This window comes from Pelodiscus sinensis, chromosome 7 (genome assembly GCF_049634645.1).
Source record: "Pelodiscus sinensis isolate JC-2024 chromosome 7, ASM4963464v1, whole genome shotgun sequence".
Lineage (NCBI taxonomy): Eukaryota > Metazoa > Chordata > Testudines > Trionychidae > Pelodiscus > Pelodiscus sinensis.
Genome location: NC_134717.1, coordinates 952822 through 978342, shown reverse-complemented (window position 1 = coordinate 978342; position 25521 = coordinate 952822). Strand labels below are relative to the sequence as shown.

The following is a 25521-nucleotide window of genomic DNA, read 5'->3' as shown; positions in this document are numbered from 1 at the left end:
AACATACAAGATTTGTTGTGTCTGAACTATTCTGTATTAGCAAAGGATTATTCTGTGCTACTGAATTTTCAGAGGAAGCTCCAATGCTGGTCAAAATCATATGCAGCAATAGCAATCAAAATTAAGCTGCACTGACAATATTAGCTTTGGCAGCTCCACTGGAGAGGATGGTAGGGAGGGAGGCACAGAATTTCATGACTGCTGAGATTCTCTTACTTGTGCATGTAAAAGAAGATATAGCCACTTCGGTCTCTATCACACTGCACGGAAGCCTCTAGAGTTCTAGACACTTCAAGGTCGTTGTAGGTGAACCAGGACTGTTTCTTGATATCATAGACATCACTAATATAATGGCCTTTTAAAAAGAGAGGGAGAAGCCATATTTATTTTCATGCTATAGTTCAAAACAAAACAGTAAATTGCTGCTTTTCTGCATCTTTAAAAACTATTACAACCATTTTCAATTGCATTTCTTTAACCTACACAAGAACACAGAGAGAAAAATACCGTATTTCCCCACCTGACGAGGATGTGCTTCCAATATGGCTGACAATGCTGATGAGACGATAAGAATGCGGGAGCTCTCCTACCTGGAAAATACAATCCATTAATTTGCTTTTAAGTATGCTCTTAATTCCCCCTTGCTCAGAACAACAGGCCTTACAGAAGAGAGACTCTGGCTTCGGGTACTCTCTACACAAAGTTCAGCCCATACGGGATCAGGCCCAAAGGAAAACTGCTCTTTAAAATTGGTGTTTTTGTTGTTTTGTTTTCCTCCATTAACCAATCTGCTAATGGAACAGCAACCATGTAGTCATTTATCAGAGGGGTAGCCGTGTTAGTCTGAAGCTGCATCTGACGAAGTGGGTCTTTGCCCACGAAAGCTTATGCTCCTACACTTCAGTTAGTCTATAAGATGCCACAGTCTATAAGATGCCACAGGACTCCTCGCCGCTCATGTAGTCATTGTTTTGATTCCAAACCAGAAACATACCTAGTCCTCCATTTTGCTTTGCACTGCCAATTGTGTAGACCAACTATTTCTTGAGTGATTATTTTCCACTGGCATCAATAAGACCACAAAGTTAAAAAAAAAAATAATCAGAGAACTACATTGATTTTTGCAGTATTAAAAACCCATTTGTCTAATGAGGTAAATGAGTAGAGAGAGACTGGATTGGTGGCCTAGAGATGCTCTCTTCCCCTGCTCTGCAGAAAGGAGAAAATAGCCTTCTCCTCTTATTTGGAAGCAAGTTCTTCTCATCAACTCAGCAGCGACAATTAAGAACAGGTAATGCTGGCTGGCTTTAGAGAGATTTCCTAGTCCTCCTTGGCCTGACAGACCAAGTGATGTGCGGGGGAGGGATGTTAAAATGCATTTAATTAAGTAAGCGTGTAACAGTTACACTCCGGGGGGGGAGGGGGGGAAGAGGAGGGGACAGGGAAGGCAATTGGCTCCCCACATGCACTGGCTCCCGTCTGCCCTCTGATGGAGGCAGCAGCGCAGGGGGAAGGAGGGGACAGGCAGCTTCCTGCGCGTCCTGGGAGCCTGTGTGTAACTGTGAAGGTTAACCAGTGAGCCAGGCTCATCCGGTAGCAGTGCACACAGATACCCTTTCACATCCCTACTGTGGGGATTGATGGGGTATGACAATACAGCTCTCTGATAAAGGTACAGCAACTGGAAGGGAAGTAAAACTTCTTTAAAGGACTTCCCTATAAAAAACATTAACTCTTTCCTTTCTAGATGGCCATATAGCATTCTCCTTACAAAAAAGATAAGTGACACTCAGTGGCTCAGATAGCATAGGCAGACAGCAGATGCTGCTGTTATATTCCATGCAGGTCTCATTTACAACTCATCTGACCCTAAATGTTCCAGAAGCCAGAAACCCACAGCAGTTACGATCACACACCACTCCACCATCTGAAATGCTGTTTCTTCCTGTGTGCTAATTAAGCAGCCCATTTTTGTGCTTGTTTGACACACAGCAGAATGCTTCCAGGAGTCAAATGACTCTCTTTCTCTGTCCTCCTCCCAGCAACTGAGTAGTCTTGACAGCTCTTCTCACTGTAAGACATGATCTTAAGAGGGGGAGACTAACCATACATCATTTCCCAATGATAGTGGGAGACTGCTACTTAACAAGGTCCTCTAACAAAGTCCATATTTGCTCCAGAATATCTAGTGCTGACCATATGAAGAAGCATTAGTTCCCCATATGGTGCTTGAAACAACGGACCATCACCTCAGCATTCCTTTTCAGCTCTTCGGCTTCAGCTTCCGAGTACTCCATGTCGAGAACATCCTCAGTCCCAGAGTCCTCGTCAGAGCCAACACTGTCCAGAAGTGAGCTGTTAAATTCTAAATGGCATAAAGACACAAAGTTGCCATATCAGAATCTGCGGTCTATGTTCCTGTATATGTCGAAGAAGATACAGAAGGTTGGGGTATATTTATCTCCATACGCAAACACAAAGGAAATGCTAACACTAAAGATTCTCCCTTCTGAGGGAAGCAAGAGACATTGAAACTTTACAAAAAAAACTACCTCTCCTCCCCTCTCCACCTATTCATCCATTTATTCAAAAAAGCAGTGACTTATGCTGTGTATGAGAGTCCAGTAACAGACTCTGAACTACAGATGGCAGAATAAAAAGTAACATACCAACCTTTCACCTTTTTTTTTTTAAAGTCAGTCTATGTTAGAAAGTGCAAAACCAGTTAGTGCAACAGTAAAGCTGCATGGCAAACTTTTTTGCAAAGTCCATTTGACTCCACAGCTGTGTTTTTCATAAGCTTTGATGGCCCCTGGTCAAAATCCACATTAAATGAACTGTACCCATTTTGCTCAGTGATTGGGAAGTTTCCATGGTGACAAGCATTTCTCTATAATTCAACTATAAACTCTATTCACAAGTACATTTATCAATTAAAACTGGCATCTCAACCTCCTGCTGGCAGCATCCATCTTTTCATTGTTTATACATGATGAGAAGGGCTGCTCCCTGCAGGAACTTTCAAAATGCTTGGCTGAACAAAATGCACACCGCTTTCTGTGCAAGGCGGAAGGGCTCTCGTACACACCGTTCTTAATTTTTTAGGATTCTGCAGTTATGCAACTAAAGCTTTTTACCCAGCACTTATTACAGAAGCACTTAAACTTTTCCCAGATCATTTAAATTTGCATGTTGAATCCTGATTGGAGTTCTCTGCTCTTCTCCGCTCCCTGGTCTTTTAAAACAGTCATGATGCCAGTTATGATGGAAATACTTGCCAAAAGGAAGGTTCATGCAACTTGCTCTGTAAAGTCATCAGACACTGGATTAGACTAATCCTCTCATATGTGTTTCACAGTTGAACCCTCTTAACTGAGAATGTTTAATTGTCAGGTCTCATGATGCTCTTTGTTCAGAGCTTTGTAGGCTACACTGTCCCAGGGAAACGCAGGCTGATAAGTGTCACACATGGAGGCACAGTGACAGAGGATGCTTGGTTTCAATGCACTGATAACTAAACCAACAACGGACCATGTTAAGCTGGCTATATGTGAGAAGGGAATAGCAGCTTCATAGTGAAAACTTATTAGCTTCCCTTTCAGCAGGTACATGCTGTCCTAATTATGAATGACATGACGGCATATGAAAGGCATTTGACAATATTCATGATGTCAAACAAAATTAAGTGACTGTAAATCAAGAGGATTCTAAATTTCTGCTGCTGGACCCTGCCAGCCTGCTACAGACTTGAAGTGCTGGAGGGAGAGTGACCTTAAGCCTGGCTGGAGAAGGAACTTTCTTTGCTAAAACACCACCCGCAATATCTGATAAAAGAGTGAACAGTGGGCTGCAAAGAGAGCCTGAGGACACTGGTTAGAGTACACAGTAGTGACTGGCTGAACCTTTATCTATACAATGTGGCATTATGTGTATTATGTTGCATAACTCCTGTTAAAGAGCAGACAATAATAACTGTCTTCAGTAATAATCAAGGGAGGACTTCTTAAGGAACCTAGGCAAGCTTAAAAGCGAATTTTAAGTAACACTCTTGTATTTCACCCTCACAACTGATGCAACCACGGGGCTTACAGTGCTACCTCAGTTTAGAAAGGACAGGCAGTGTTCCCGCCCACGCTGAGTGCTCTTCAGTGCTACATCTTGCAGTGGGTTATTGACCTCTGTGTTCTTATTAGAAATAAAGCATTTTTCCATTATCCTAGGAAAATGTGTTACATTTAAGTATATTAAAATGTTAATCCAAAACTACAGAAATATGACAACCCAGGGCTTTGGGAACTGATTCGCCCTAAACGGTATTCTGCACCTATAGAGAGCTGACTTTTCGGGAACACAGAATTTAAAGATCCAAATATCTGTGTATAAAATATTTATAAAAAAATTGAACTTAGGAATGAAAAACAACTGCCATTTTCACACAAAGAATTTTTGCTGGCATTTACTTCCATAACTGAAAGAAATAAAACTGAAAGAGCCGAGCCAAGTACAACCAAACACAAAAAAGGGCATGAAATCCCAGCTGCCTTTCAGATGCTTAGAGTTGCATTCACACACACAGATATTTCCCCTAAGAAGCAGCATTTTAGAAGCTGTTAAATAAATTTTACCTTGTAGACTTAATTCAGTAGCTCGTTTAAGGTCATCGTCTTCTTTTTGTTCTCGTGCCTCCTGATGGAAAGAAAACAAAACTTAGTTCACTGAGACACTTCACTCTTTAAAATTCGTGTAGTGTGCTTTTTCTATTGAACTGTGATGCTTTGGTTTCTATAACAAACCTGACATTGTACATTAAAAGTTCCATGTGAAGGAATGTTTACAACCAGCAAGAGACCAATGTTCCAGTGCAACAGAACCTGGGACAAACCTTAATTAAAGCTTGTCAAAGCTGCTGAAGCTTGGTATGCAGCAGAGCAAGTCCTAGTAACACCATGAGCTCTCTCTGGATCATTGCTCTGAAAAGCATCATAATGAGTTTGTGAACCGTTTGCAAAGTAAAACTGTCACTTACACACAACGGTCCCCAGACTACGACAATGTATTTACTATTTTCTGAACCAAGCTAACAGAGAACACAGGCCTCAATCAAAAGTGAAAAAAAATCTGCTACACTTTATCTTAAAAATTACTGAGAGGGGCTTGGCATGCACCTTAAAAATTATATATATCTATAAAACTCCTGAACAATGGGTAATCCTGTGGCACCTTACACCCTACCTAAAATATATATAATTAGTCGGTCTCTAAAAGTGCTACAGGACTACTTGTTTTTAAAAGTTACATGGCTACCCCTCTGAGATTACATAATTCATGGAATTTTTAGTGTATTTCCCAACTTCAGAAAAGGATTTTGAAGACATTACATCAATTAACCTTAAGAGGTGGACATAGATAATAAAAGTGAAATATTTTTAAGGTCTCTGCCCTGTCTCCTCCCACCTCTCTGAAAAGAGGTTGGTGATGTAGCAACATTTATTCCAGCTGAAGAGATTGTATGTGGCTGTCTCCAAAGCCAGCCAGCACTACTCTATGAACAAAAAACAGGACTATGTAGCACTTTAAAGACTAACAAGATGGTTTATTAGGTGATGAGCTTTCGTGGGCCAGACCCACTTCCTCAGATCTATGAACAGGCTCCTTAATTTAGGGTCTGAATTCACCTGCCTGAATCACAGGTGGAATGGCAGGTCCTCATTATAACTATACCAGAAGGTAACATGTAAATCCATTTTCCATTATTGTCATAGGGGTTTTTCATTTCAGTTCCTAAAGCACCTAGGAATCTGTATCTGAGATCACAGCTGAAACAAAGCAATCCATCAATGCGCTGCAAAACAAATTACACTAGAAGGAGGAAAATTTCCCCCTTGATATCTAGGTCAATTCCATCTCTTACAAGGAAGACCATGATAGCTAATGTCAACACAAAGCAGACAGGATCCTCAGTTTGAGGACTCCTAACAAATTATCTCATTCCCCTGCACAGTAAACTGTAGTGAACTCGATTTGTCCATGCGGGAAGGATGAAGAGTGAAGTTGACTGCAAGCTGTCTAAGTATTTCAAACTTGCAAAGAAGCAGGATTGGCAAAATTAGATTTTTTTCTAATGTTAACAATAAAAATAGATGCAGAAGATTTTTTTAATTTTAAAATATTTTACTTTTGACTCAGTGGTGCTGGAACAAGCTGTACAATGGGGCGCAGAGAGCCACTGAACCAAACTAAACCCTGTATATAATGGAAATCACTCAAGCCAGGGAATGTGGCAGCTCTCCAAGTTCCTGCACCCATATAGATGTTGGAAATTAAGGGGGGGGTTAGGGTTACAGTTAGAGCAGCACTGACAAGCAGGGCTGCAAGGGCTTCTCTGAACAGCTGAGGTGCCCAAGACAACAGGGCACAAGATGTGGGGGTGGCTGCTATCCTGGCCATAGGGTGCTGCTGCTTGCTTAGCACGCGTCAGAAGTACTGTAATATCTGCACCAGCTCCCAATTTATCTTGGCATGTAATTCGAGTTCCTAATATTAACTTAAGTGGTTTGGGATCGAATTATCTGAGAAACCTGCCCTTTTCCCTCATGTGATACCTCAGCTGTTGAGCTCAGAAGAATAGTTTGAGCTAAGCCTGTTCTGATTGAAACAAGAGAGCTGCTGGCATAGTTACTTGAGGGGGTGGTCATCTGCATCACAACTTGCTTCTTCCTGTCTCTTGACAGGCTGCAAGGCCTTCAAGTGGGGGATGAATTTGGGAGGTGAAAGGAAATTAGAGTGAGGCTTGTTAATTTTCAATACATAACCACGTGAGAGAAAGCTTTTTTTTTTTTTTTTTTTTTTTTTTAAGTATAGGTGAATCTTTTAAATATCCAGATGTGACTGTCAACATCAACATTTACATACTGCTGTCAGGATTAATATAGCTGACCTCAGTGATCGCACTGGGTAGTGCATTAGAATCTGCTTTTCATGCTGGTCTCTCCTAGGAGATAAGTATTAGCAGGAGAGACAATTTGCAATGATTGTCCAAGCCTAGGGTGAGTTTTTATTTGGCCATCGGGTTTCTGAGGCTAGGACAGACTACTTAGGGAAGGGACTCTTCGCTCTTACTTGTTCTTGGAGGCTCTGAGCCAGTGCCTGCTGAAGTTCTTGCTCCTCCCGCTCGCGCTCCATATCGTACTGCTGCAGCCAGTCAACCTCCCCCTGCGAGCCTTCCGGCGTTTTGTTTTCCTTATTCTCATCAAAATCTTTAGTTATCTCAGTGAAATTGGCAGGACCTGAAGAAACAGAGGACATTTATGGCCCCTTGTTTGTTACCAGCTAAGTTCTTTATGCCACTGATTTCCTTGGAGCACAGCGGCATCTACTGGTAGAGGCTCAGCTCATAAGTTCTTGTGAATGTCTAAGGATTTGATGGGAGGGGAGAATGCTAGAACAAGTGTTCCATGTTTGGGACTGAGCAAGGTTTTATCAAAACCTCCTCTCCCCAGATTCTATACTTTCATTTAAAGCCAGCAGCCTTTGCCTAAACAAATGTGCCCCATTCTTCTAGGTTCTCACAACTGTGGCCCAAATGCAGCTAAATGACTTGCCAGTTACAATGTGTAGACTTAATCAGTGCTTACATACTGCTGTCAGGATTCCCCCTAAGGTGTGCGCCTGCGCGGCCGTGCACAAGAAATTCGAAGCCCGCCCACCTCCTGCCCAGTGTCATGTAGCAGCACTCACCTTCCTATTGGACATGGAAGGTGAATGGTGTGGCTGCTCCGGCTGAGGCCACCCATGGCCGGCTGCCAGGGCTGCATGGGTAGGCTGGGACCATGTAGGGAGTGGCAGCTCTGCTCCAGCGGCCAGTGCCGCATGAAGAGTGGCTGTTCTGTTGTGGCGGGCTGGGGCTGTGTGGGGAGCAGCTGCTATGCTCCCGCAGACTGGGGCCGGTGTTTTAGGTGGCTGCATAATGCTAACAAAGAAGGAGTACTTCCTATGAAAACATAGCTTTGGCACAAATGCCAAGCACTTCTAGAAATCAGGCCATCAGGGTCTAATGCCAGCCCATAAGACCCTGAGTGACTTTCAGATGACACAACTCCTAGAAATGCACAGCACAGACCGTACCCATTACTAGAAAAGAAACGTAATCTGTATTCTGCCTTCTTTCCATTCCTTTTTCCAAACCTCACCTTGATTTTTCCTGAATTGAAAACTGAAACACTTAAGTGGCAGAGGAATCACAAATCCATCACCTGTTGATGCTCTGATGGTGAAAGCAACGTATTCCATCTTGCTTCTGGCAAGATGGAAAATATAGAAGGCACAAAGGGGGCTTAGATACACCTTTTGACCTTCCAGCATTCCTGCACCGATGCACTGTGGCCATGCCTTGGTAGCCTTATAAAAGTTGAGATGCTGTAATTCAAACTTTAATGCTGGATCTCATACTCTTGATATTGCTAGCAAACCTGCCAACATCCTGTTCGTGTTTTGAATTCCGACAGTAATCATAGGAGTGGAAGAGAGGCCCAAGAGATCATCTCGTCCAGCTGGGGGAGAGTCCGGGAGAGGGCTATAAACAGGCTACTGAAAATTTTGCAGGATTAATTCTCTTTTAGTTGACTTCATATAAAATATTTAAAGTCATGCACCTTGTTAACAATCCCTTGTTTTAATACGTTTTTTCCATAACATTGTAAATGTTATATACATCCAAGCAAGTGCACATGACCTCAATATAGGCGCACAAGACAAAACTCACTCTGCTCATAAGTGGAAAATCGTAGCAGGAACACAGACTGCCATCCTAGATGATTTACAGATTTTTAAATAGTGCAAAAGCACAAGTACTTAAAAACTTTATAGTTCACCTGTAAGAAGAAAGAAGCTGTTTTACAAAGCTTCTGTAGGGAATATCTGTTGCCACTTCTCCTCTCTGCAGCATACTTTCAGCGCCCATTTGGCTACAGGTAAATGGTCCGCATCTCCCTACAAGAACTTGCAAAGCAATCTATCCCCCCCCCCCACACACACCACTTTGAACTGGAAAAGCAAATTTCCACATTGGTTCATTAGTTATTAGAGGATTACAGAAAGCAAAATGCCAGCATCTACGACATTCTGAAAATGCAGGACGTCCAGAATCAGAATTGTAACTCTGCTCAGCCTAATTATTTTTTCATATATTGACTTCTGAGATGAAGTTTCATTTGATAATACCTAACATTTTTAGCAGGATTTGGGGCTTATTTGGGATTGCTTATTCTGAAGGATTTTCATAATTGTAAAGCAGCATTTTAGTAAAACCCCTTTTTTAAACTGTATACAGATGAGACCAAATTAATTACAATTCTATTTATTTTTCATTACCCACCAGAGAGATTTGAGCCTTTATCCTCTGAATATATTAATCTTGCACAAAACAACTGTCTTCAGATGCTATTTCTATGCTACTCAGGACTGCAACTATCTACAGTTACAGAAAAAAGTGCACTCAGAATATGGAAGAGTAAATTCTGAATCCTGTTAATTTCAACAATTTGAACTCTATAGTCAGAAAATCAACAGAGGTGACTGTCAAACAGGAGATGGAAAAAAAATAATCACCAAACAAAACATTGGTGATGACCTCAAGTTTTGCGGAGACAAACTACAAATGTTTGATATGAGAAGATTTTCAAAATTCAACAAACAAAAAGCTTTAAAGACGGAAAAATTGTAAGGTGTTTATAGTTCTCCATGTATATAAGACACTGCATACAACTCACATGCAGTTCATGCACTGTATATCGCTGACCTCCTGTTGTAAATACCTACTTCAGAATCACCACCGCATCTGTTCAGTTAAGATAAAGTTACTTCTCATCATACCTGATTCTGTAGTTGGTTTGGATTTCTCCATCTCCGTAGATTGCAGATTTTCTGGCAATTCCTGCATCTCGTCCTCTCCAAAACCAGTGTCTGGGCTGCTCGTGGGTTTATCTTCATCATGGCTCACAGAGAATGAGGATTCCCTCTTGCTAATCTCTAACACGGCTGCTAGCAACTCATCCTCGCTCATTCCATCGAAACCGGCATTTCCCAGGTCAGACGATTTATCACACTCTGGTTTACCTCTTTTTGAACCCTACAAAAGAATGGATATAGGCTTAAAAGGCTTTAAAGACATCACAGAGGTGTCACATCCAGTTTGCATTTACTGTGCACATTTCTTCTGGATTAGCCAGCAGGAGGTGGCACTTTTGGTCATAATCATATTAGATACAGTTCAGATATACAGAATACGACTTTCAGGGACTAAGGTTAACTATGACTAATAGACCAAATACAGTGGTTTTCAACCTTTTTTCCATTTGCAGACCCCTAAAAAATTTCAAATCAATGTGCTGATGCCTTTGGAAAAGTGAGACAGTCTTTGACTCTCTAGGGTTCTACAGATCACAAGCTGAAAATCACTGATCTACAACTATTAGGATTTGGAACATGTGCAAGGATATAGTTCTCTCCATCTGTGATCACTCCTCCTTCCTCTCGTGACACTCTTTCCAGGTAGTGGTGAGCCCTCAACCTCTGGTGACCAATGTGCCCTGCATGTGCAGAATACATTTTGTTCTGTGCACCAAAGCATGTGTGGATGTGCACCACCAGTAAAAACACATGCTGCCAGCTCTTGGCACTCTGCTAATCAGCTGGGTAGCACCTGAATCTCTCCTGGGTGGCTACCCAAGCAAAGAGCTGACAGGGAACACTGCTGATGACCTCCATGTACCACTTGCAAAGTCATCACCAATAGGTGTTTAATGAAGCTAGGCAGAACAGACAAGAGATAACGCAACTTGAACCAAGAGACAGAAAGAGAGCCACTGAACCTGGACCAGGATGAGAAGGGAAGGGGAAAGAACTCAGTTTCTCAAATTAAACATAGACGGTCTGAGCACATGTAACCAGGAAAGAACAAAATATGACGATCAGGGCAACAAATAGCAAGGGATAAAAGAAAAAGAAATGGTTCTCTCACAAATAGACAGGACTGTCAACTCTGGCTAATGCTATATCTTTATGCTGCTGGTATGTTAACCAGCCCATGGACTGATGCAGTAGCCTTCTGTACTTATCAAGCAGCTGAACATACAAACTGGCTAATGCACCGGTTAACATAACCATGCACTCAGATCAGACATCTCTTACAGCTCTGATTCTGTAAGATCAGTACTAGGGGTGTTAACCTATAATTTTTTACACAATTACCTGATAAGCCCAATTTTACCAGTTAATCTTCCACAAGATTCCCCTCTCCCTTAGTCCTGCTTCCACAATCCTAATGGTGACATGTACCCCCCTTTTGCTGCCTCAATATCAGAGGCAGGGGAGGGGACAGAAGGTGGTGCTTGCGGGGAATGCCACGCCATCACCAGCTACCACCTGACCCCCGTGTGTGTAAAAGTGTAACCACTAAACATTTAAGCAAATACACAATTAACAACATCCCTAATCAGTACTACCACAGGCAGACCATGGACAGGAAAGGAAGACAGGCAGGAGGGTGAAATTTTAGAGAGAGTTAGCCCAGTTAGCAATAACTGGTGGACTAGAAATGACCGATTTGCTATTCACATAAATTGGCTTCATTACTCCATTTTTGCAATAACATCTCTTGTCCCAACAACACTGCAATCTCTCACCTATCCCTTGAGGAGAGTGCAAAGCAGAACCCTCAAAGTTTGTTTTACTTGCCATTCCCCTCCAATACAACCCCGAGGCAACTCCTTCCTACTGCACTTATAATGCCATCGTACAGGCAAGAAACATCTGTCACAACACAGACCTCAAAGGCAAAACGTATTGAACTATGCCCCATCAGAAACTAGGCCTCTAAACATGTCTAGTACTCATCACCTGAGCCTGACAGCTTCACTCTTCAGGGTCCAAAACACTTAACTTGAGAGATCACAAACTCAATAACTGTACATTATTATTTTTTCTTCCCCATCCTCAATGCATATCTTGGCACCGGATTTAAATAAAGAATTTTACTGGATAATTATTACCAGTGACGTGTTTTCATCCTGCATCAGCCAGTGAGCAGCTTCAACGGAAGATCATTCAAACACCCTCTAAACACTGAATAGTGAAACTGTTGTGCAGTTGGCACACCTGAGCTAAAGACTTCAGTGCAGTTCTAATACAAATAACTCTACTGCCAATGGGATTCCAAACCAACACATACAGCGAGGTCAATTAGATTCCCCTTCAGCAGCATTGTGCTAATTATGAACCAATCTTGTATTTTCATCTGTTTTATTCACAGTCTACTAGACTGACAGTCCAGACACAAATATGCAAAGGATTTGTTTAGGTTTGAAGGGGTCTGTTTTCCCCTCTCGATAACGGAAAAAGCATGTGTATTGTAAGTCCTACAGAGAGGCATCTTTTACCTTTTCAGGCTCTTCTTGTTGTTGCTGCTGCTCTCTGCTTTGTACATCACACAATCTTTGACTGTGAGCAACAGAACGTTTCAATGGCTCATCCTCACTATCTGAATCCACATAGAGTGCCACGGAGCTCTTAGATTTGAATGTATATTTTCTGCAAATTAAAAATGCAGCTATAATTTTCTAACACCGTAGAAACCTGTTAAATTGTTTTAAAAAAGGAAATTTGGGTGCAGATAGGACAGTTATGCAGACTTAGATCAGACTCCAGCTTGCTGTATTTTAAAATCTATTTACTTAGCAGATCAGTGTTCTATCCTAGCTTATCTTCTGGTACATGTTACTATATTCCTTTATAAGGTATTCATAAAGAGAACTTCCCCGCACTTCTATGTTTAGGTATTTACAGTGCATGAACAACGTTCTGTAAACATTAAGTGGACTCCACTGTAGTATACAGAACACATTACTAATATACTGCTTAATTTGGGAAAATTATATAAACACTACAATTATTCTCTGAAACCAAGCTGTATAGATCATAGGGATGCTAAATAGTCTTGGCAGGACAAAATTTCAAACACGTAATATTTTTCAAATTTTCCATTTGGCCTTTTGGGTGTTAGCTTTTGGTTTTATTAAAACCAAAAGCAAGGATGGCACCAGAAGGTGTCAAATAAAAGCACTTTATATAGGTTGACAGAGAGGCTCTCTACCTTTCCAGACTACTGTACCGCTTTCTGGAGTCTGATTTGTATTGCATTCCCTAAGTTTCACCTCACTAAAAAAATAGTTTGTTTACAAAATAAGACATAAGAATACAAAAGTGTATTAGCACACTATTACTGATAAATTGCTGACTTACCATATAATTATAAAAATAAATCATTTGGAGTATGAACATTGTATTTGCATTATAGTGTATTGCATACAGAGTGATATAAACAAGTCATTGTATAAAATTGGACTTTATATTGACTTCACTAGTGCTTCTTATGTAGTCTGTTGTACAAGTAGGCAGTTATCTAGATGAATTGATGTATTCCCTAGATGACCTCTGCATACCACCACGAGTACACATATTCCTGGTTGAGAACCAGTGGGTTAAGAAAACCTGTGCTCTCCACATGCATCTTCAAGTGCCTTCACTTTTATACAATGTAACATTACCCTACACTACAAGTAACACAGTTTCTCAGAATGAAGTATAAAAACAATGTCCAACCCAACATATAAAGCCTAGGATTAAATGACTCTTCCAGAACAACTTTGGTGTGTCAAATGTAAGGACAGAGAAAAGAGCTAGCTTTTCAAATAAGAGACTATTTTGCTTCTCTGGAAAACAACTTCTAAACCAACTTGCTTACTGTTCTGGTTATAACTGGTTCTTAAGAGTGGAATGATAAGAGTACAGACAAACTAAGTTCAGTTGTCCTAACTACTGGAAAAATCTAGTCTATGTTATAATTATAAACCTCAGAATACAGGTTTATAAGAATTATGTGGAAAGATAAAATGTGGGATGTGTGACAACCCACGGTGCCCTTAATATTTGAGCCCTTGAATATGCAATTTAAGCACAACTTTGGAGCATGGAAAAGAGCGTATAGTCAGAATAATTCAATAGAAAAATCAACAGGGAGTAAAAATGGTAAAGGAAAACACAAGTGGGAGAGAAAGGCAATATTGTTATTTACATGTGCAAAAGAGAACCCCTAACTCATGGAAATGTCATAATTTCAACTCACCTACAAGGTGTGGAAGTGCTTACAGTACAGGAATTCACCATTTGGGAGGCTTTCAAGGGTCGAGAACTATAAAAAGAGCAAAGTAATTATTGCCTCAGTTACATGCTGAGAAAAATGTGTTTTTTACTCATCTGCATGTTAGCACATGACCAAAAAAGCCATAAGGGAAATACCCATTTGTATTTGTTTATCACAGATAGTTAGAGTTAGAATGCTATGTTATGAATGTAGAAAAGGTGTTCATAAAAATAATTAACCCTTTCAACTTGACTCACCTCTTGCTGGCACACCCTAGGACAGCTCTCGGAGTTAAAGCTTGCAGTACTCCTGTCAGGAGAGCAACTCATTCCTTTTTCTACCACCTTCCCTGCTCCTACTGCCAACTAGGACCCTGCTCTCCCACAATCTGCCCTAGTGGCTTTACTGGCTCCCTTATCTAGTGTTTTTCTTTCTTTCTTGAAAAAAAAGTTTTCAATTATAAAAATATGGTGTTGAAAAACTGTATTCAAAACTAGAACATGTGGGTGATATTGCTCAACATGCCAGATACATCCCAACTCACTATGCTATTATGGTTATAGCACTGGACTGGAACACAAGAGATCTGGATGCTGTGCCTCACTCTGCCATCCGTCAAAATGAGAAGCTGTGGTACACCCACACTTGGAATGCTGCCTGCAGTTCTGGTCATCCCATCTCAAGAGAGATATTAGCAATGGAAAAGGTGCAGAGAAGGAAATGAAAACTATACGGATATGGAACAGATTAAAAAGGATAAGGAGAGATTAAAAAGACTGGAACGGTTCATCTTGGAAAAGAGACAACCAAGAGGGATATGATAACGGTCTATAAAATCATGAATGGCATATGGAGAAAGTGAATGGGGAAGTGTAATTTACTCCTTTAAATAACACAACTGGAGGACACCAAAAGAAATTAATGGATAGCAGGTGCAAAGGAAAGACTTCATCAAATGTACTGTCAGCCTGTGGAACTCATTGCTATGGGATGTTGTGAAGGCCAGAAGTGTACTGGGTTGAAAACTGAATGAGGAGAAATCCATCCGTGGCTATTAGCACAGACTGTCAGGGACACAACCCCGTGTTCCACGTGTCTCTAGCCCAGGGGTGGGCAAAAGCCGTTCAGCGGGCCTTGATCCAGCGTGCGCGGCAGTTCCAGGCCTCGCCCGCTAGCGTGTTGCCTGGGAGCCGGAGACGTGCGAGCCCCTGTAACTGCATCTATTAAAAGGGCTCGCACCTTCCTTGCACTTGTCAAGTAACGCACTGCCTACAAGAGCAGCGAGCCCTTTAAATAGCAAGAACTGAAAGGGCTCGCAGCTCCCATCCCCCTCCTGGGAGCTGCAGGGGAGGCGCGAGCCCTTTCAGCTCCTGCTGTTTAAAGACCCACCCCTTCCGCCCGAGGCTCCATCCCCTCCGGGGCAGCCTATGACCACTTCAAACATTTTTGAAGTGGCCCTTATTGAAAAATGATTGCCCACCCCTGCGCTAACCCCTAGCTGCCATAAAATAGGACTGGATGATAGGGTATGGATAATTAAAGACTGCCTTATTCTATTCATTCCTCCTGAAGCAGCTGGCCCTGGCCAGGAATAGGCTACTGGGTTACACAGACCCTTGGGTTTGATCAAGTATAGCCACTCTCATGTAATACTCCCTTCCTTCACATTGTTTGAGGTAATAGATACCGTAGTGACCAGCAAGACAAAAAAAATCCTATAAATAAATTAATGGATAGGACAACACAGCAAAAGGTGCAGGGGAAAATCAGCAGTGAAAGGATATGAAGTTACATCTTATGGTAAGGTCTATCTTGGTGCACCAAATATGTAGGGCCCTACCAAATTTGCAGCCATAGTTGGTTTTTAATTTCATAAGGGGAATCACAATGACCTTTCAGAGGGTAGGAGCAATTTTTTAATTTCTTTTATTAATTTGACTCTCTCTTTAGTAGGTCTTAATAACCTCTTGATATCATCCCCTCCTGTGTGCAACACATGAACTTAATGCCCGAGAATAGGTAAATGTGGTAAATTCTGCACTCCATACTTACACTGCAGAATGTGCACTCCATCCCAGAGTAAGCGGGGGCCTAGTGCTTTCTGTACAGTGAGATAGCAGAGTTAAATATCTTGGTATAACCACCTGCTGTCCAACTTTGTGATTGAGAGAGAGTGCCACATTGAAGCTATATCGTTTCAGATGAAGAATCAGAACCCTGAAAGACAGGAGGCAGGGCAGAAATAGCATTAAGTTCAAAACCAAAGTCAGTAGCCAGTAAACGAACACATCCAAAACCCCACTTGCCCTACCTACAAAATAGTCACCTCAGTTTCTAACATTTTATTATAGTTCTGGGAATTAGGCCACTTAGGGCTCTGTAGATAATAAACAGCCTCCTGAACATAATTGGGGTATTTCCTGGCTGCTAGTTCAGAATGAAGAGCACTGGTACAACGTGCTCTCAGACTGAACCTCCGAGGAGACAGTTCTGTGACCGCTGCTATCTAGCAAGACCCCAAAGTTGCAAACCATTTTACCACTGGTATCCTGCTGTGATGGAGCAGTCAAGACTCTGCCAACTCATAAGACTTCCTGCTTCAATCAGCATTATTTCGTTCATGCCCAGGACGAGCTTACGCCAACTGGCATTTATACAAGTCCTTATTTCCCGCCAGTTAAAGAGAGCGCTAGGAAATAACTGAGTGCTTCCAAACAGAGCCAAGCACTATGATCACAGACTAGAGTCACCAGCATATTCCCATTGCCTCAAGGTATGCCCGACTGACTTAATGCACGTTTAACAACAGGAATGCCCAAGATCTGGTCTATGCTACCGTGATAAGTCAACCTAAGTTACATTACTCCAGTTACGTGAATAAAGTAACCGAAGCTGACATAGCTGAGATCCACTTACTCCTGTGTTTACACTGGGCTGTGTCAACTGGAGATGCTCTCCTGCTAACTAACCTGATTCTTCTTGAGGAGCTGGCATACCAGGATCAACAGGAGAGTGCGTTACCATCTACTTAGTGGGTCTTCACTAGACCCATAACATCGACCCCTGCTGCATCGATCACAGCGGTGCCAATTTACTGCTAAGCCTAGACACAGCCTTAGACTGATGGGCCCTGAAAATCAAGCATCCTAGAGGAGGAAGGGCATCCCTAACACACACAAACTGTGCACATGGGTTTGTTTATGAAATTACCACCAACCTTACAAATATTCACTGTGCTGTGAGCCTTCCCTCATGCATTGCATTTGGTGTTTATTTAGACTAAGCAGGGGCCATGTGGTATTACTTGAATTATGGTATCATCAAATGGTCTAAATTAGGGACCCTTCACTCCATATGCTGGGTACTGTAAAACATACACCATGACAAGATGATCCCTGTCACAAAGAGTTTACAAAGGTCCCATCTGTGTGAGGAAAAGCACCAGTACACTATCAGTACTGGTTCAAGAGTACTGTGTATTTCTACTGATATCAGCATGCCTAGTCTCTCAGCTACCACCCAGATACTCTGCTCTTTCTTTAGGACAAAACAGGCAGCTGTAAACCTCTCTTCACAAATGGAAAAGATCCGATTTTCCAGCGGGAAAGCCATATAGACATACTCCTCCTTGCAGCCCTACTATGCTTCTTGTGATATAGAAAGACAGCAAGAACCAAGGTGAAAGGGACTATTGGCCAAGAAAAGTGAAGTCCTACATTCAACTTGATGGATTTCTCTGTCAGTCTGGATGCAATGTGCTAACTTTTGAATACCACATTTAAGGGGGGAGGGCTAGCTCAATGGTTTGAGCATTAGCCTGTTAAACCCAGGGTTGTGAGTTCAATCCTTGAGGGGGCCATTTAGGGATCTAGGGCAAATCTGTCAGGGATGGTAATTGGTCCTGCCGTGAGGGCAGGGGACTGGACTCGATGACCTCTCAAGGTCCCTTCCAGCTCTATGAGACACAGATATATATATGGAGATATACCTAATCTATTCCAAATGGAGCTACTTCAGGGAACGTTCTAGGCATCAGTGGACAGACTCCTATTCATTTTAGTGAAAACTGGAAGGGGAAGTGAGGAATGCATGGAGCACCAGGTATATATCATACACATCAGCTTCAACCAGGTCCACCATAATTTAAAGATCAAAGAGTCACCTGATTGCAGCCATTAACAATTTCCATGTCACTCTCACTCTGACGCCCATCTCAGCCCTGTGCTTTCTCTCAGATGAGTTTACAATATTGATAACATGCATGATCTCTCCCCCAGGCCTGGTCTACCCTTCAAATTTAGGCCAACACAGCTACAGTTGCTCAAAAAGGAGAAAAATCCACAACCCTAAGCGATGCAGCTATGTAACTTAGCTCCCCTTGGGTAAGATAAAGGTAGGTCAATGGAACGTGGTTCTGCAACTATTATTGGTGTAGCTCTGTCTAACACAATGGGGTCATGCCAGCATGGTTAAGGCACTGCAGCTATGCCAATATACTCTCCAGCGTACACCAGACAGAAAGAAAATACATAATGGGGGGAGGGAGGAAGGTAAAGAGCTGCATGCATGGGGAGGAGAAGGGGGAGGGAGACATCAGAGCACAGCACCACAGGCATGTGGAAGAGGGGAGGAATGATGAGGGAGAATTCAGAGCCATTGGCTCTGGGGAGAAGATTGGGGGACATGGATATGGGGGCACACAAATACCCACCCAGGCATGTGGCAGAAGGAGTGAATAGGGGCATATAGAGCTCCTGGCATTGGATGCTGGGGGAAATGAAGGATAAATCCCCAGCATGAGCTGAAGGAGAGGGGTTTACAGGGAGTCCTGAAATAGAGGAAGCTGGAATGGTGGCACACAGGAAGTTGGGGGGACAGGATGGGGAATGGAATAAAGGAATGTAAGCCTTCCTTGCTGTATGCAGTGAGCTCTGTAGATAGAAGCAATGATACAGGCAATTTTCTAATGATATCTTCATTCTTTCCATTACTCTAGCCAAGCTGTCCTACATACCAACCCTTGTGTCCACTTTTGTGACATGCTTTTTGGGGAAAGTTCCAGAGTAGGATTTTACCCTTACCTGGGAAGCCTATTGAATTTGTGTGTAACAACTGCAGACTTTCCATTACACTTCTCACAAGAATACTCAATCTCCTCTGCCTATTAAAGACAAAGCAAAATATAAGGAGGTTTCAACCAGATGGCCATTGAAAGCAGATGGCCTTTTTCAGTCCAGTGGTTCCTCTGAAAGGAGTAGTCTATTTCTTAAGTTACTTCTAATTTCAACATTACATCCCCCCAAAAATGCATCTGATAAGAGAGCAAGAAATTAGCTTGCAACTGAAGATCTGTCAGTTAAGACAGGTAGAATTAGTTAGGGAGAAATCACTTTCTGCAAATCTGATACATAGAACTAGAAAACTGAAAGGGCAAAGAAATATTAATATTCAAAATGAGGGGGCAACAATTTTGCAAGCCCTGCAGATTCTCCTCTCAGAAACATTTACCATGTGGCTTTTCATAGCCCTTGCTGGACAATATTTAATTCTTCATATTCCTAGTCCAAGGCTCCTAATTTTCTCTCCTGAAAGGCCTTCTTCCTCTAAGATCATTACTGATGTATTGCAGTTAAATGGGATTTTGAAGCACAGATAGCTAGAGGAGATGAAAAGTATTGTGCAAGGAATATGCAGACAAGAGCAATATTTAGACACTGGCTGTTATTTATATAATTAATTTCTGTAGTCAGAGGTCAGGACCACACCACTACTCTTTTATTAAGGATGGTCTGTATCTCAAGTATAATCAATGGGTTTGTTATTCAGCCTTATCCTTTCTAAGTCTGAATTTCCAAGCAGTGTTTCATAATAAAATGAAGACTAGCGTATATAAAAGGGAGCAGAGCAGATTTCACAGATTAAAATATCTTACTACTGATCAGTTTTGATTTCACAGGGGACTCTTAACAAAATGCAGTATTGTGAATTTCACAGGAAATATTTATCTCCTGTTTTGAACAACCTCTATTTGCTATGTATGCATCTAGATATTTCAAATACTATAACTACTTTTAAATAAACAGATATATATGGCCTCTTTTCTCTGTACTGATTTTTAAAAAGACAGACTAGCTGTCCAACCACCCTAGCACAGGACTGATAGCCAATAACTTCTGAGTTCTAATCCTGAGGTAGACTCTTCTCTAGATTTACATAATTTGTCTGTACTTTAATCTCCCTATTTTTTTTTTAAGTATAACGTGCATCATAGGGGAACTGTGAGTATCAGTTTGTGTCTACACAGTATTTTAAAATGAAAAGCGTTAGTGTGTTGCTTTCACACAATCCATACAAAGGACTCCAAGGTTGGATAGTCTGTATGCCTACAACCCCTGTTAAAGACCCAATAAAATGATTTGTAAGAATACCCCTCCCATTGCATGGAAACACACAGAACGGAATACTGCTATACTCTAAATATATATTGATATAATATGTGAGTGTTAGATAGATGTGAATAGTAATAAATAAGCATTATGTACCCTGAAAAAGAGATCAAGGGAATCCTGGATGGACCGAGATGGAAGTAATTTCTTTCTTCGGGGAAGATCAATGGAAAGATCATTGAACTGTTCTCGTTTAGTGACCGTTTCACCACACCTATAATTAAAAAAGCACACATTTTACTTATGCATAAGCTGGAAATATCTCACAGCTTACATGGTTTATTTCACAGTAATTTTACCCACATAGACATATTGTGCCCATTTTAACTCATCAAGATGATAAAGTCTCTCACTGGACTGAACTTACAACTTCAGTTTTGGAACCTGGATTTGATATTTTCATGTTTTAAAGCAGGGGTGGGGAACTATTTTGGGTCGGGGCCACTGACCCACAGAAAAATCAGGAGGGGGCTGCACACAAGTGAAAAGCACAGTGAGAAGCCCCTGACAGAGGGAGAAAGACACTCCCCCCATTCCCCTTGCACACAAGAGCCTAAGAGGGCCTAGGCTAGCAGATTGTGTGCTCCAGTCCTGTGGGTGGGTGGCAGAGGGGCTGGAGCACCAGCATGGATTCCCCAGTGCTGAGTCTTGGTGGTCAGATCCAGGCAAGCTGTGGGCCACATCCTGCCCCCAGGCCTGAAGTTCCCCACCCCTGTTTTAAAGAAAGATTTCCTGTGAATAACAGTTGAGAGCAAGCATGAGCCCAAACTCTAACAAGTACTTTGGAGTCATCAAGGGATCTATCCTATAGGAAAATCATCATGCTCATCTGAAAGCCTTCCTATCTGCATCAACTCTCTTGGGAGGAAAGAAGTCAGCCAAACACCTTGGCTGTGTCTACACTGCACCCCTTTTCCGGAAAAGGGATGCAGATTAGACACTTTGGAATAGCAAAATCCGCGGGGGATTTAAATATCCCCCGCGGTATTTGCATTAACATGGCTGCCGCTTTTTTCCGGCTTGGGGATAAGCCGGAGAAAAGCGGCAGTCTAGACGTGATTCTCCGGAAAATAATTCTCTTTATTCCTAAAAGATCCTCCGGAAAAGGGTTTATTTTCCGGAGAATCACGTCTAGACTGTCGCTTTTCTCCGGCTTATCCCCAAGCCGGAAAAAAGCGGCAGCCATGTTAATGCAAATATCGCGGGGGATATTTAAATCCCCCGCGGATTTTGCTATTCCAAAGTGTCTAATCTGCATCCCTTTTCCGGAAAAGGGGTGCAGTGTAGACACAGCCCTTGAGACAGCAAAAGGAAATCTGATTTTTTTTAAATGAAATACTAATATTAGTGCACCTTTAAAAACCTTAATTTCATTTCAGGATCTAAAAACTGGACTCAAGTTGGTATCATACAACTTTTAACAGCCCAACATGAGACACACAAATCAACTCCAGTTGTCTAGAATGGCATTAACACTAGCACACTACCAAACGTAACTGGTACTGGCCATATAGGGTGAATGACCAGGTAGATGTGCCAATTCAACACACCCTGTAGCCGCCACAGGCACAGCTCCTTATGGAGCCACAGGAAAACCATGGAAGAAAGATGGAGGAAATGCAGCCTGCCCACTTCTGGGAACAAGCCCCTTGCTGCTGTAAAGCCCTGACCTTGTCTAGTTGGCATAGATAGGAAAGCAAACAAGAAAGCACCTACACTGAGAAACTACGTTCTCTTTCTTGCAAAAAAGAGGTTTAAAAGCTAGTAGGCCGCTGGGCAAAAGTGTTAAAGAGCCGTGTGGTGTGAGGGTTTGCCCTATGACGACATTTAAGAACAATCTTCCTGTGCAGTTTCAAGCATTTGAAACGTTTTCATTTCTGCTTATATCATATGTAGGAAAAGAAGGAAACTGCTTAGTACTACACATGGTCAGATGGTTTGTGGATGAATGAGCTCAGAGAATATGGCAATACTTCCCTCCACCTGAAAAACTTTTACTTCTTGGACTTCAAAAGTATTCTCTCTCAAAAATACTTACATTTTACATATGATAGAATGTTGAACCTCAAACTCTAAGTTAGAGATAACTGGACAAGTATAAATTTTGGTGGCTGAGATGTCATCAGAGGCCCGTCCTGGAGAGTTATCTTCACCAGACACTGGCTCACTCTTCCAAGTTTTGTTTAACTTTTCCATGTCCTCCTTCAGCTGATCTAAACACTGGCTCAAAAATTCATGTGCATCCTAGAAATGATGTAAATTCTTTAGATTAAAATGACTCTCTGCGTGTCCTGCTTTCAATCTCTCTACTATACGAGTGTAAGTAAAAACACAGATACAAACATACAGCCTCTCAATACAATTGTCTTAGATAGGATCACATGAAAGTTATGTTATAACCACAAACTGGGATAATAACTATCCATTCAACTTACAGCTTTTAAAGAGAGAGCACTTACATTTTGCATGTAACCTGAGAATCTCTCTGCAGTAGCTGAAATGGCACTTTTCACTTTCTTGAGCAGCTCTTTCTTTACTTCAGGGCTGCAAACATCCTTTTTAGCAAGCAGATGGGCAAAGCGTCTGAAGAAATTAATGCAGTGAGAAGTTGATTGGTTGACTTTCCAAATCTTATGGTAGGTGGTGTAAAACCTGAAGATTCCTCTCTAAAAAACATTTGCCAAGTCTGTTTTCCATTAAGGGATGAAGCAGACAAGATTCAACTTGTATAACATCCCACAATCTGTCCCTACTAGGGATGTGACAGTATATACGTTTAAACGGTTAACCAGTGAACTTGGTTACACACAAACCCCCTCCCCAACCTGTGCACTGCTGCCTCTATCAGAGGCAGCAAGGGAAGTGGGGGAGGAGCAGGCAGGAGCCGGTGCTCCTGGGGAGCAGGCTTTTAAGCAGGCTCCCTGTGAACACCAGCTCCTAGGGAACTGCCTACCCTTCTCCCCCACAGCTGCCTCTGAAACAGAGGCAGCAGTACAGGGGGGCAGCCAGGAGCCAGTACACACAGGGAGTCAGTTTAAAAGCCAAGGGAGCTGTCTCCTCCTTTCCTCTCCCCACTCTCCCTGCTGCACCAGAGGAAGCAGTGGGGGAGGCTTAAAAGTCGGCTCTCCACTGGGGATGTCAAATATCGGTTAATTAAATAGTCGATTAACCTCATGAATTCTGTAGTCCCCGGGGATGAGGCTGGTAGCCGGTGGACTCTGGCCCCTCTCTGAGAAGCCCCCTGCCGCTCTGCACTGCTGCCTCTGTATCAGATGGCAGGCAGCAGCTGGACTGTGAGGAGAGCTAGTTTAAAATTCAGCTCCCCTCATAGACTGGCTGCCTGTTGCTCTGCGCTGCTGCCTCTGTATTAGAGGCAGCAGTCCCTATCCAGCGCAAGTCGGAACTGAGCCAGGCTGCCTGCCCGCCTGGCTCCTAATACACTTTAAATGTAAAGCCTCAGCAGAGGTAGGTCTTGGACCCAGCACAAGCCAGAACTGAGCTGGGCTGCTGGCCAGCCTGATAATAAAATGTAGTAGCAAGGTGGGAGGTTGGGGGGAAGAAATGCATGTAGTCTATAACATTAACCTATAAGCTTTTGCTTATTGGTTAATCAACTACACTATTTCATCCCTAGCTCCCACCTGTCCCCCCCATGCTGCTGCCTCTGATACAGTGGAAATTTTCAGCGGTTATACGTTTACCACCACCCCCCATCTGCATTTTAAAATACCTAGTCCCTACCCCCTAAGACTACAAGAATTTTAAAACATTACTGCTGATACAATCATTTCAGTGGCACTCTGTGTTTAAAAATTCATCAAATTTAAAGACCACTATTAGAAATGTATGTAAAATATCTCATGAAATAACTTCCTATTAAAATAAACAGATAATTATCCCTAATTCTCATGGCAACAAACACTTTTGTAAATTCCACTCCCCCAGATGAAAGTCTTATTTCTTTTTGCAATCCAAGAAGTTGCAACATACAGCTTCATTCATTTATGTAACAGAGGCTGAAGAAATCTGGCAAGATGAAAGTTTGTTTTCACTTAGATAAACCATTGCTGTTGGTAATTTTATTAATACTAAAGTGTGATCTTCCCTACCCTTCAGTTACTGTGATTTAGTTAATTTCATAGGGATCTTCAATGGATAGATTAGATACCCTTAGAACAATACATTCAAAGCAGAACAATCTACACAATCAGATTTTATATAAGCAGATACATGAACTCTTCATATTGTAGAAGGCAGCAGTATGCATGCATTCAAGCGATATATGAAAAAGGAAAGAAAACTAAATTTGTTAAAATAATTTGCCTGAAAGAAAGCCACAGAAGGCAGACACTATAAAGCATTCAAATCAGTCTTGTACAACTACAATCACACATGGCCCTCCACCAGAAGATCTTCTTATAATGTGTCACATTATAATGTATCTACATAGTTTGCCTGCCAAGCTATAGAGCACCACCTTTAGTGCAGCTTTATGGTGTATTCATACAATTACAAGAGGAAATATATGCACAATATCCCCTCGGACAGAACAGGATTTAGTTGAGAGCCCCAAGTTGGTCTTCCGAAAATCTTTTTTTTACTTTATCTGGGCTTGGAAGTAATAGTAGACAAAGTCTCCACAACATGGTTATTCTATGACTGATATCCTAAGGCCAAAACAACAAGGACTATGACTGGCCTGCCTCTCAGAAGTTACCTACTATAGGACAGATTCCATGAAGAAAGCAACAGAATGCCAATGGCTATTTCCTACAGCCCCAGCTAAAACCTCTCCAATACACCATGAAGGCTTAAAACCTTACAACCTAGGGAATGTCTACACTACAGAGTTTTGTCGGAAAAACGGCTGTTTTTCCC

General features: G+C 41.9%; 1 protein-coding gene across 2 annotated transcripts in view; it reads right to left on the bottom strand.

The window, feature by feature from the left end:
- USP37 (ubiquitin specific peptidase 37) overlaps positions 1 to 25521 on the bottom strand; it is a 54790-nt gene that overhangs the window by 4484 nt on the left and 24785 nt on the right. For both annotated transcript variants that reach the window (XM_075932970.1, XM_075932969.1), the window contains exons 11-23: positions 23103 to 23226; positions 22682 to 22887; positions 20740 to 20857; positions 19279 to 19358; positions 16250 to 16414; positions 14180 to 14245; positions 12435 to 12585; positions 9871 to 10126; positions 7120 to 7286; positions 4626 to 4686; positions 2250 to 2365; positions 521 to 590; positions 217 to 355 (exon numbers count right to left, since the gene is read on the bottom strand). In XM_075932970.1, coding sequence (XP_075789085.1) covers positions 217 to 355; positions 521 to 590; positions 2250 to 2365; positions 4626 to 4686; positions 7120 to 7286; positions 9871 to 10126; positions 12435 to 12585; positions 14180 to 14245; positions 16250 to 16414; positions 19279 to 19358; positions 20740 to 20857; positions 22682 to 22887; positions 23103 to 23226 — 1719 coding nt within the window. The remainder of the gene's footprint in view (positions 1 to 216; positions 356 to 520; positions 591 to 2249; positions 2366 to 4625; positions 4687 to 7119; positions 7287 to 9870; positions 10127 to 12434; positions 12586 to 14179; positions 14246 to 16249; positions 16415 to 19278; positions 19359 to 20739; positions 20858 to 22681; positions 22888 to 23102; positions 23227 to 25521) is intronic.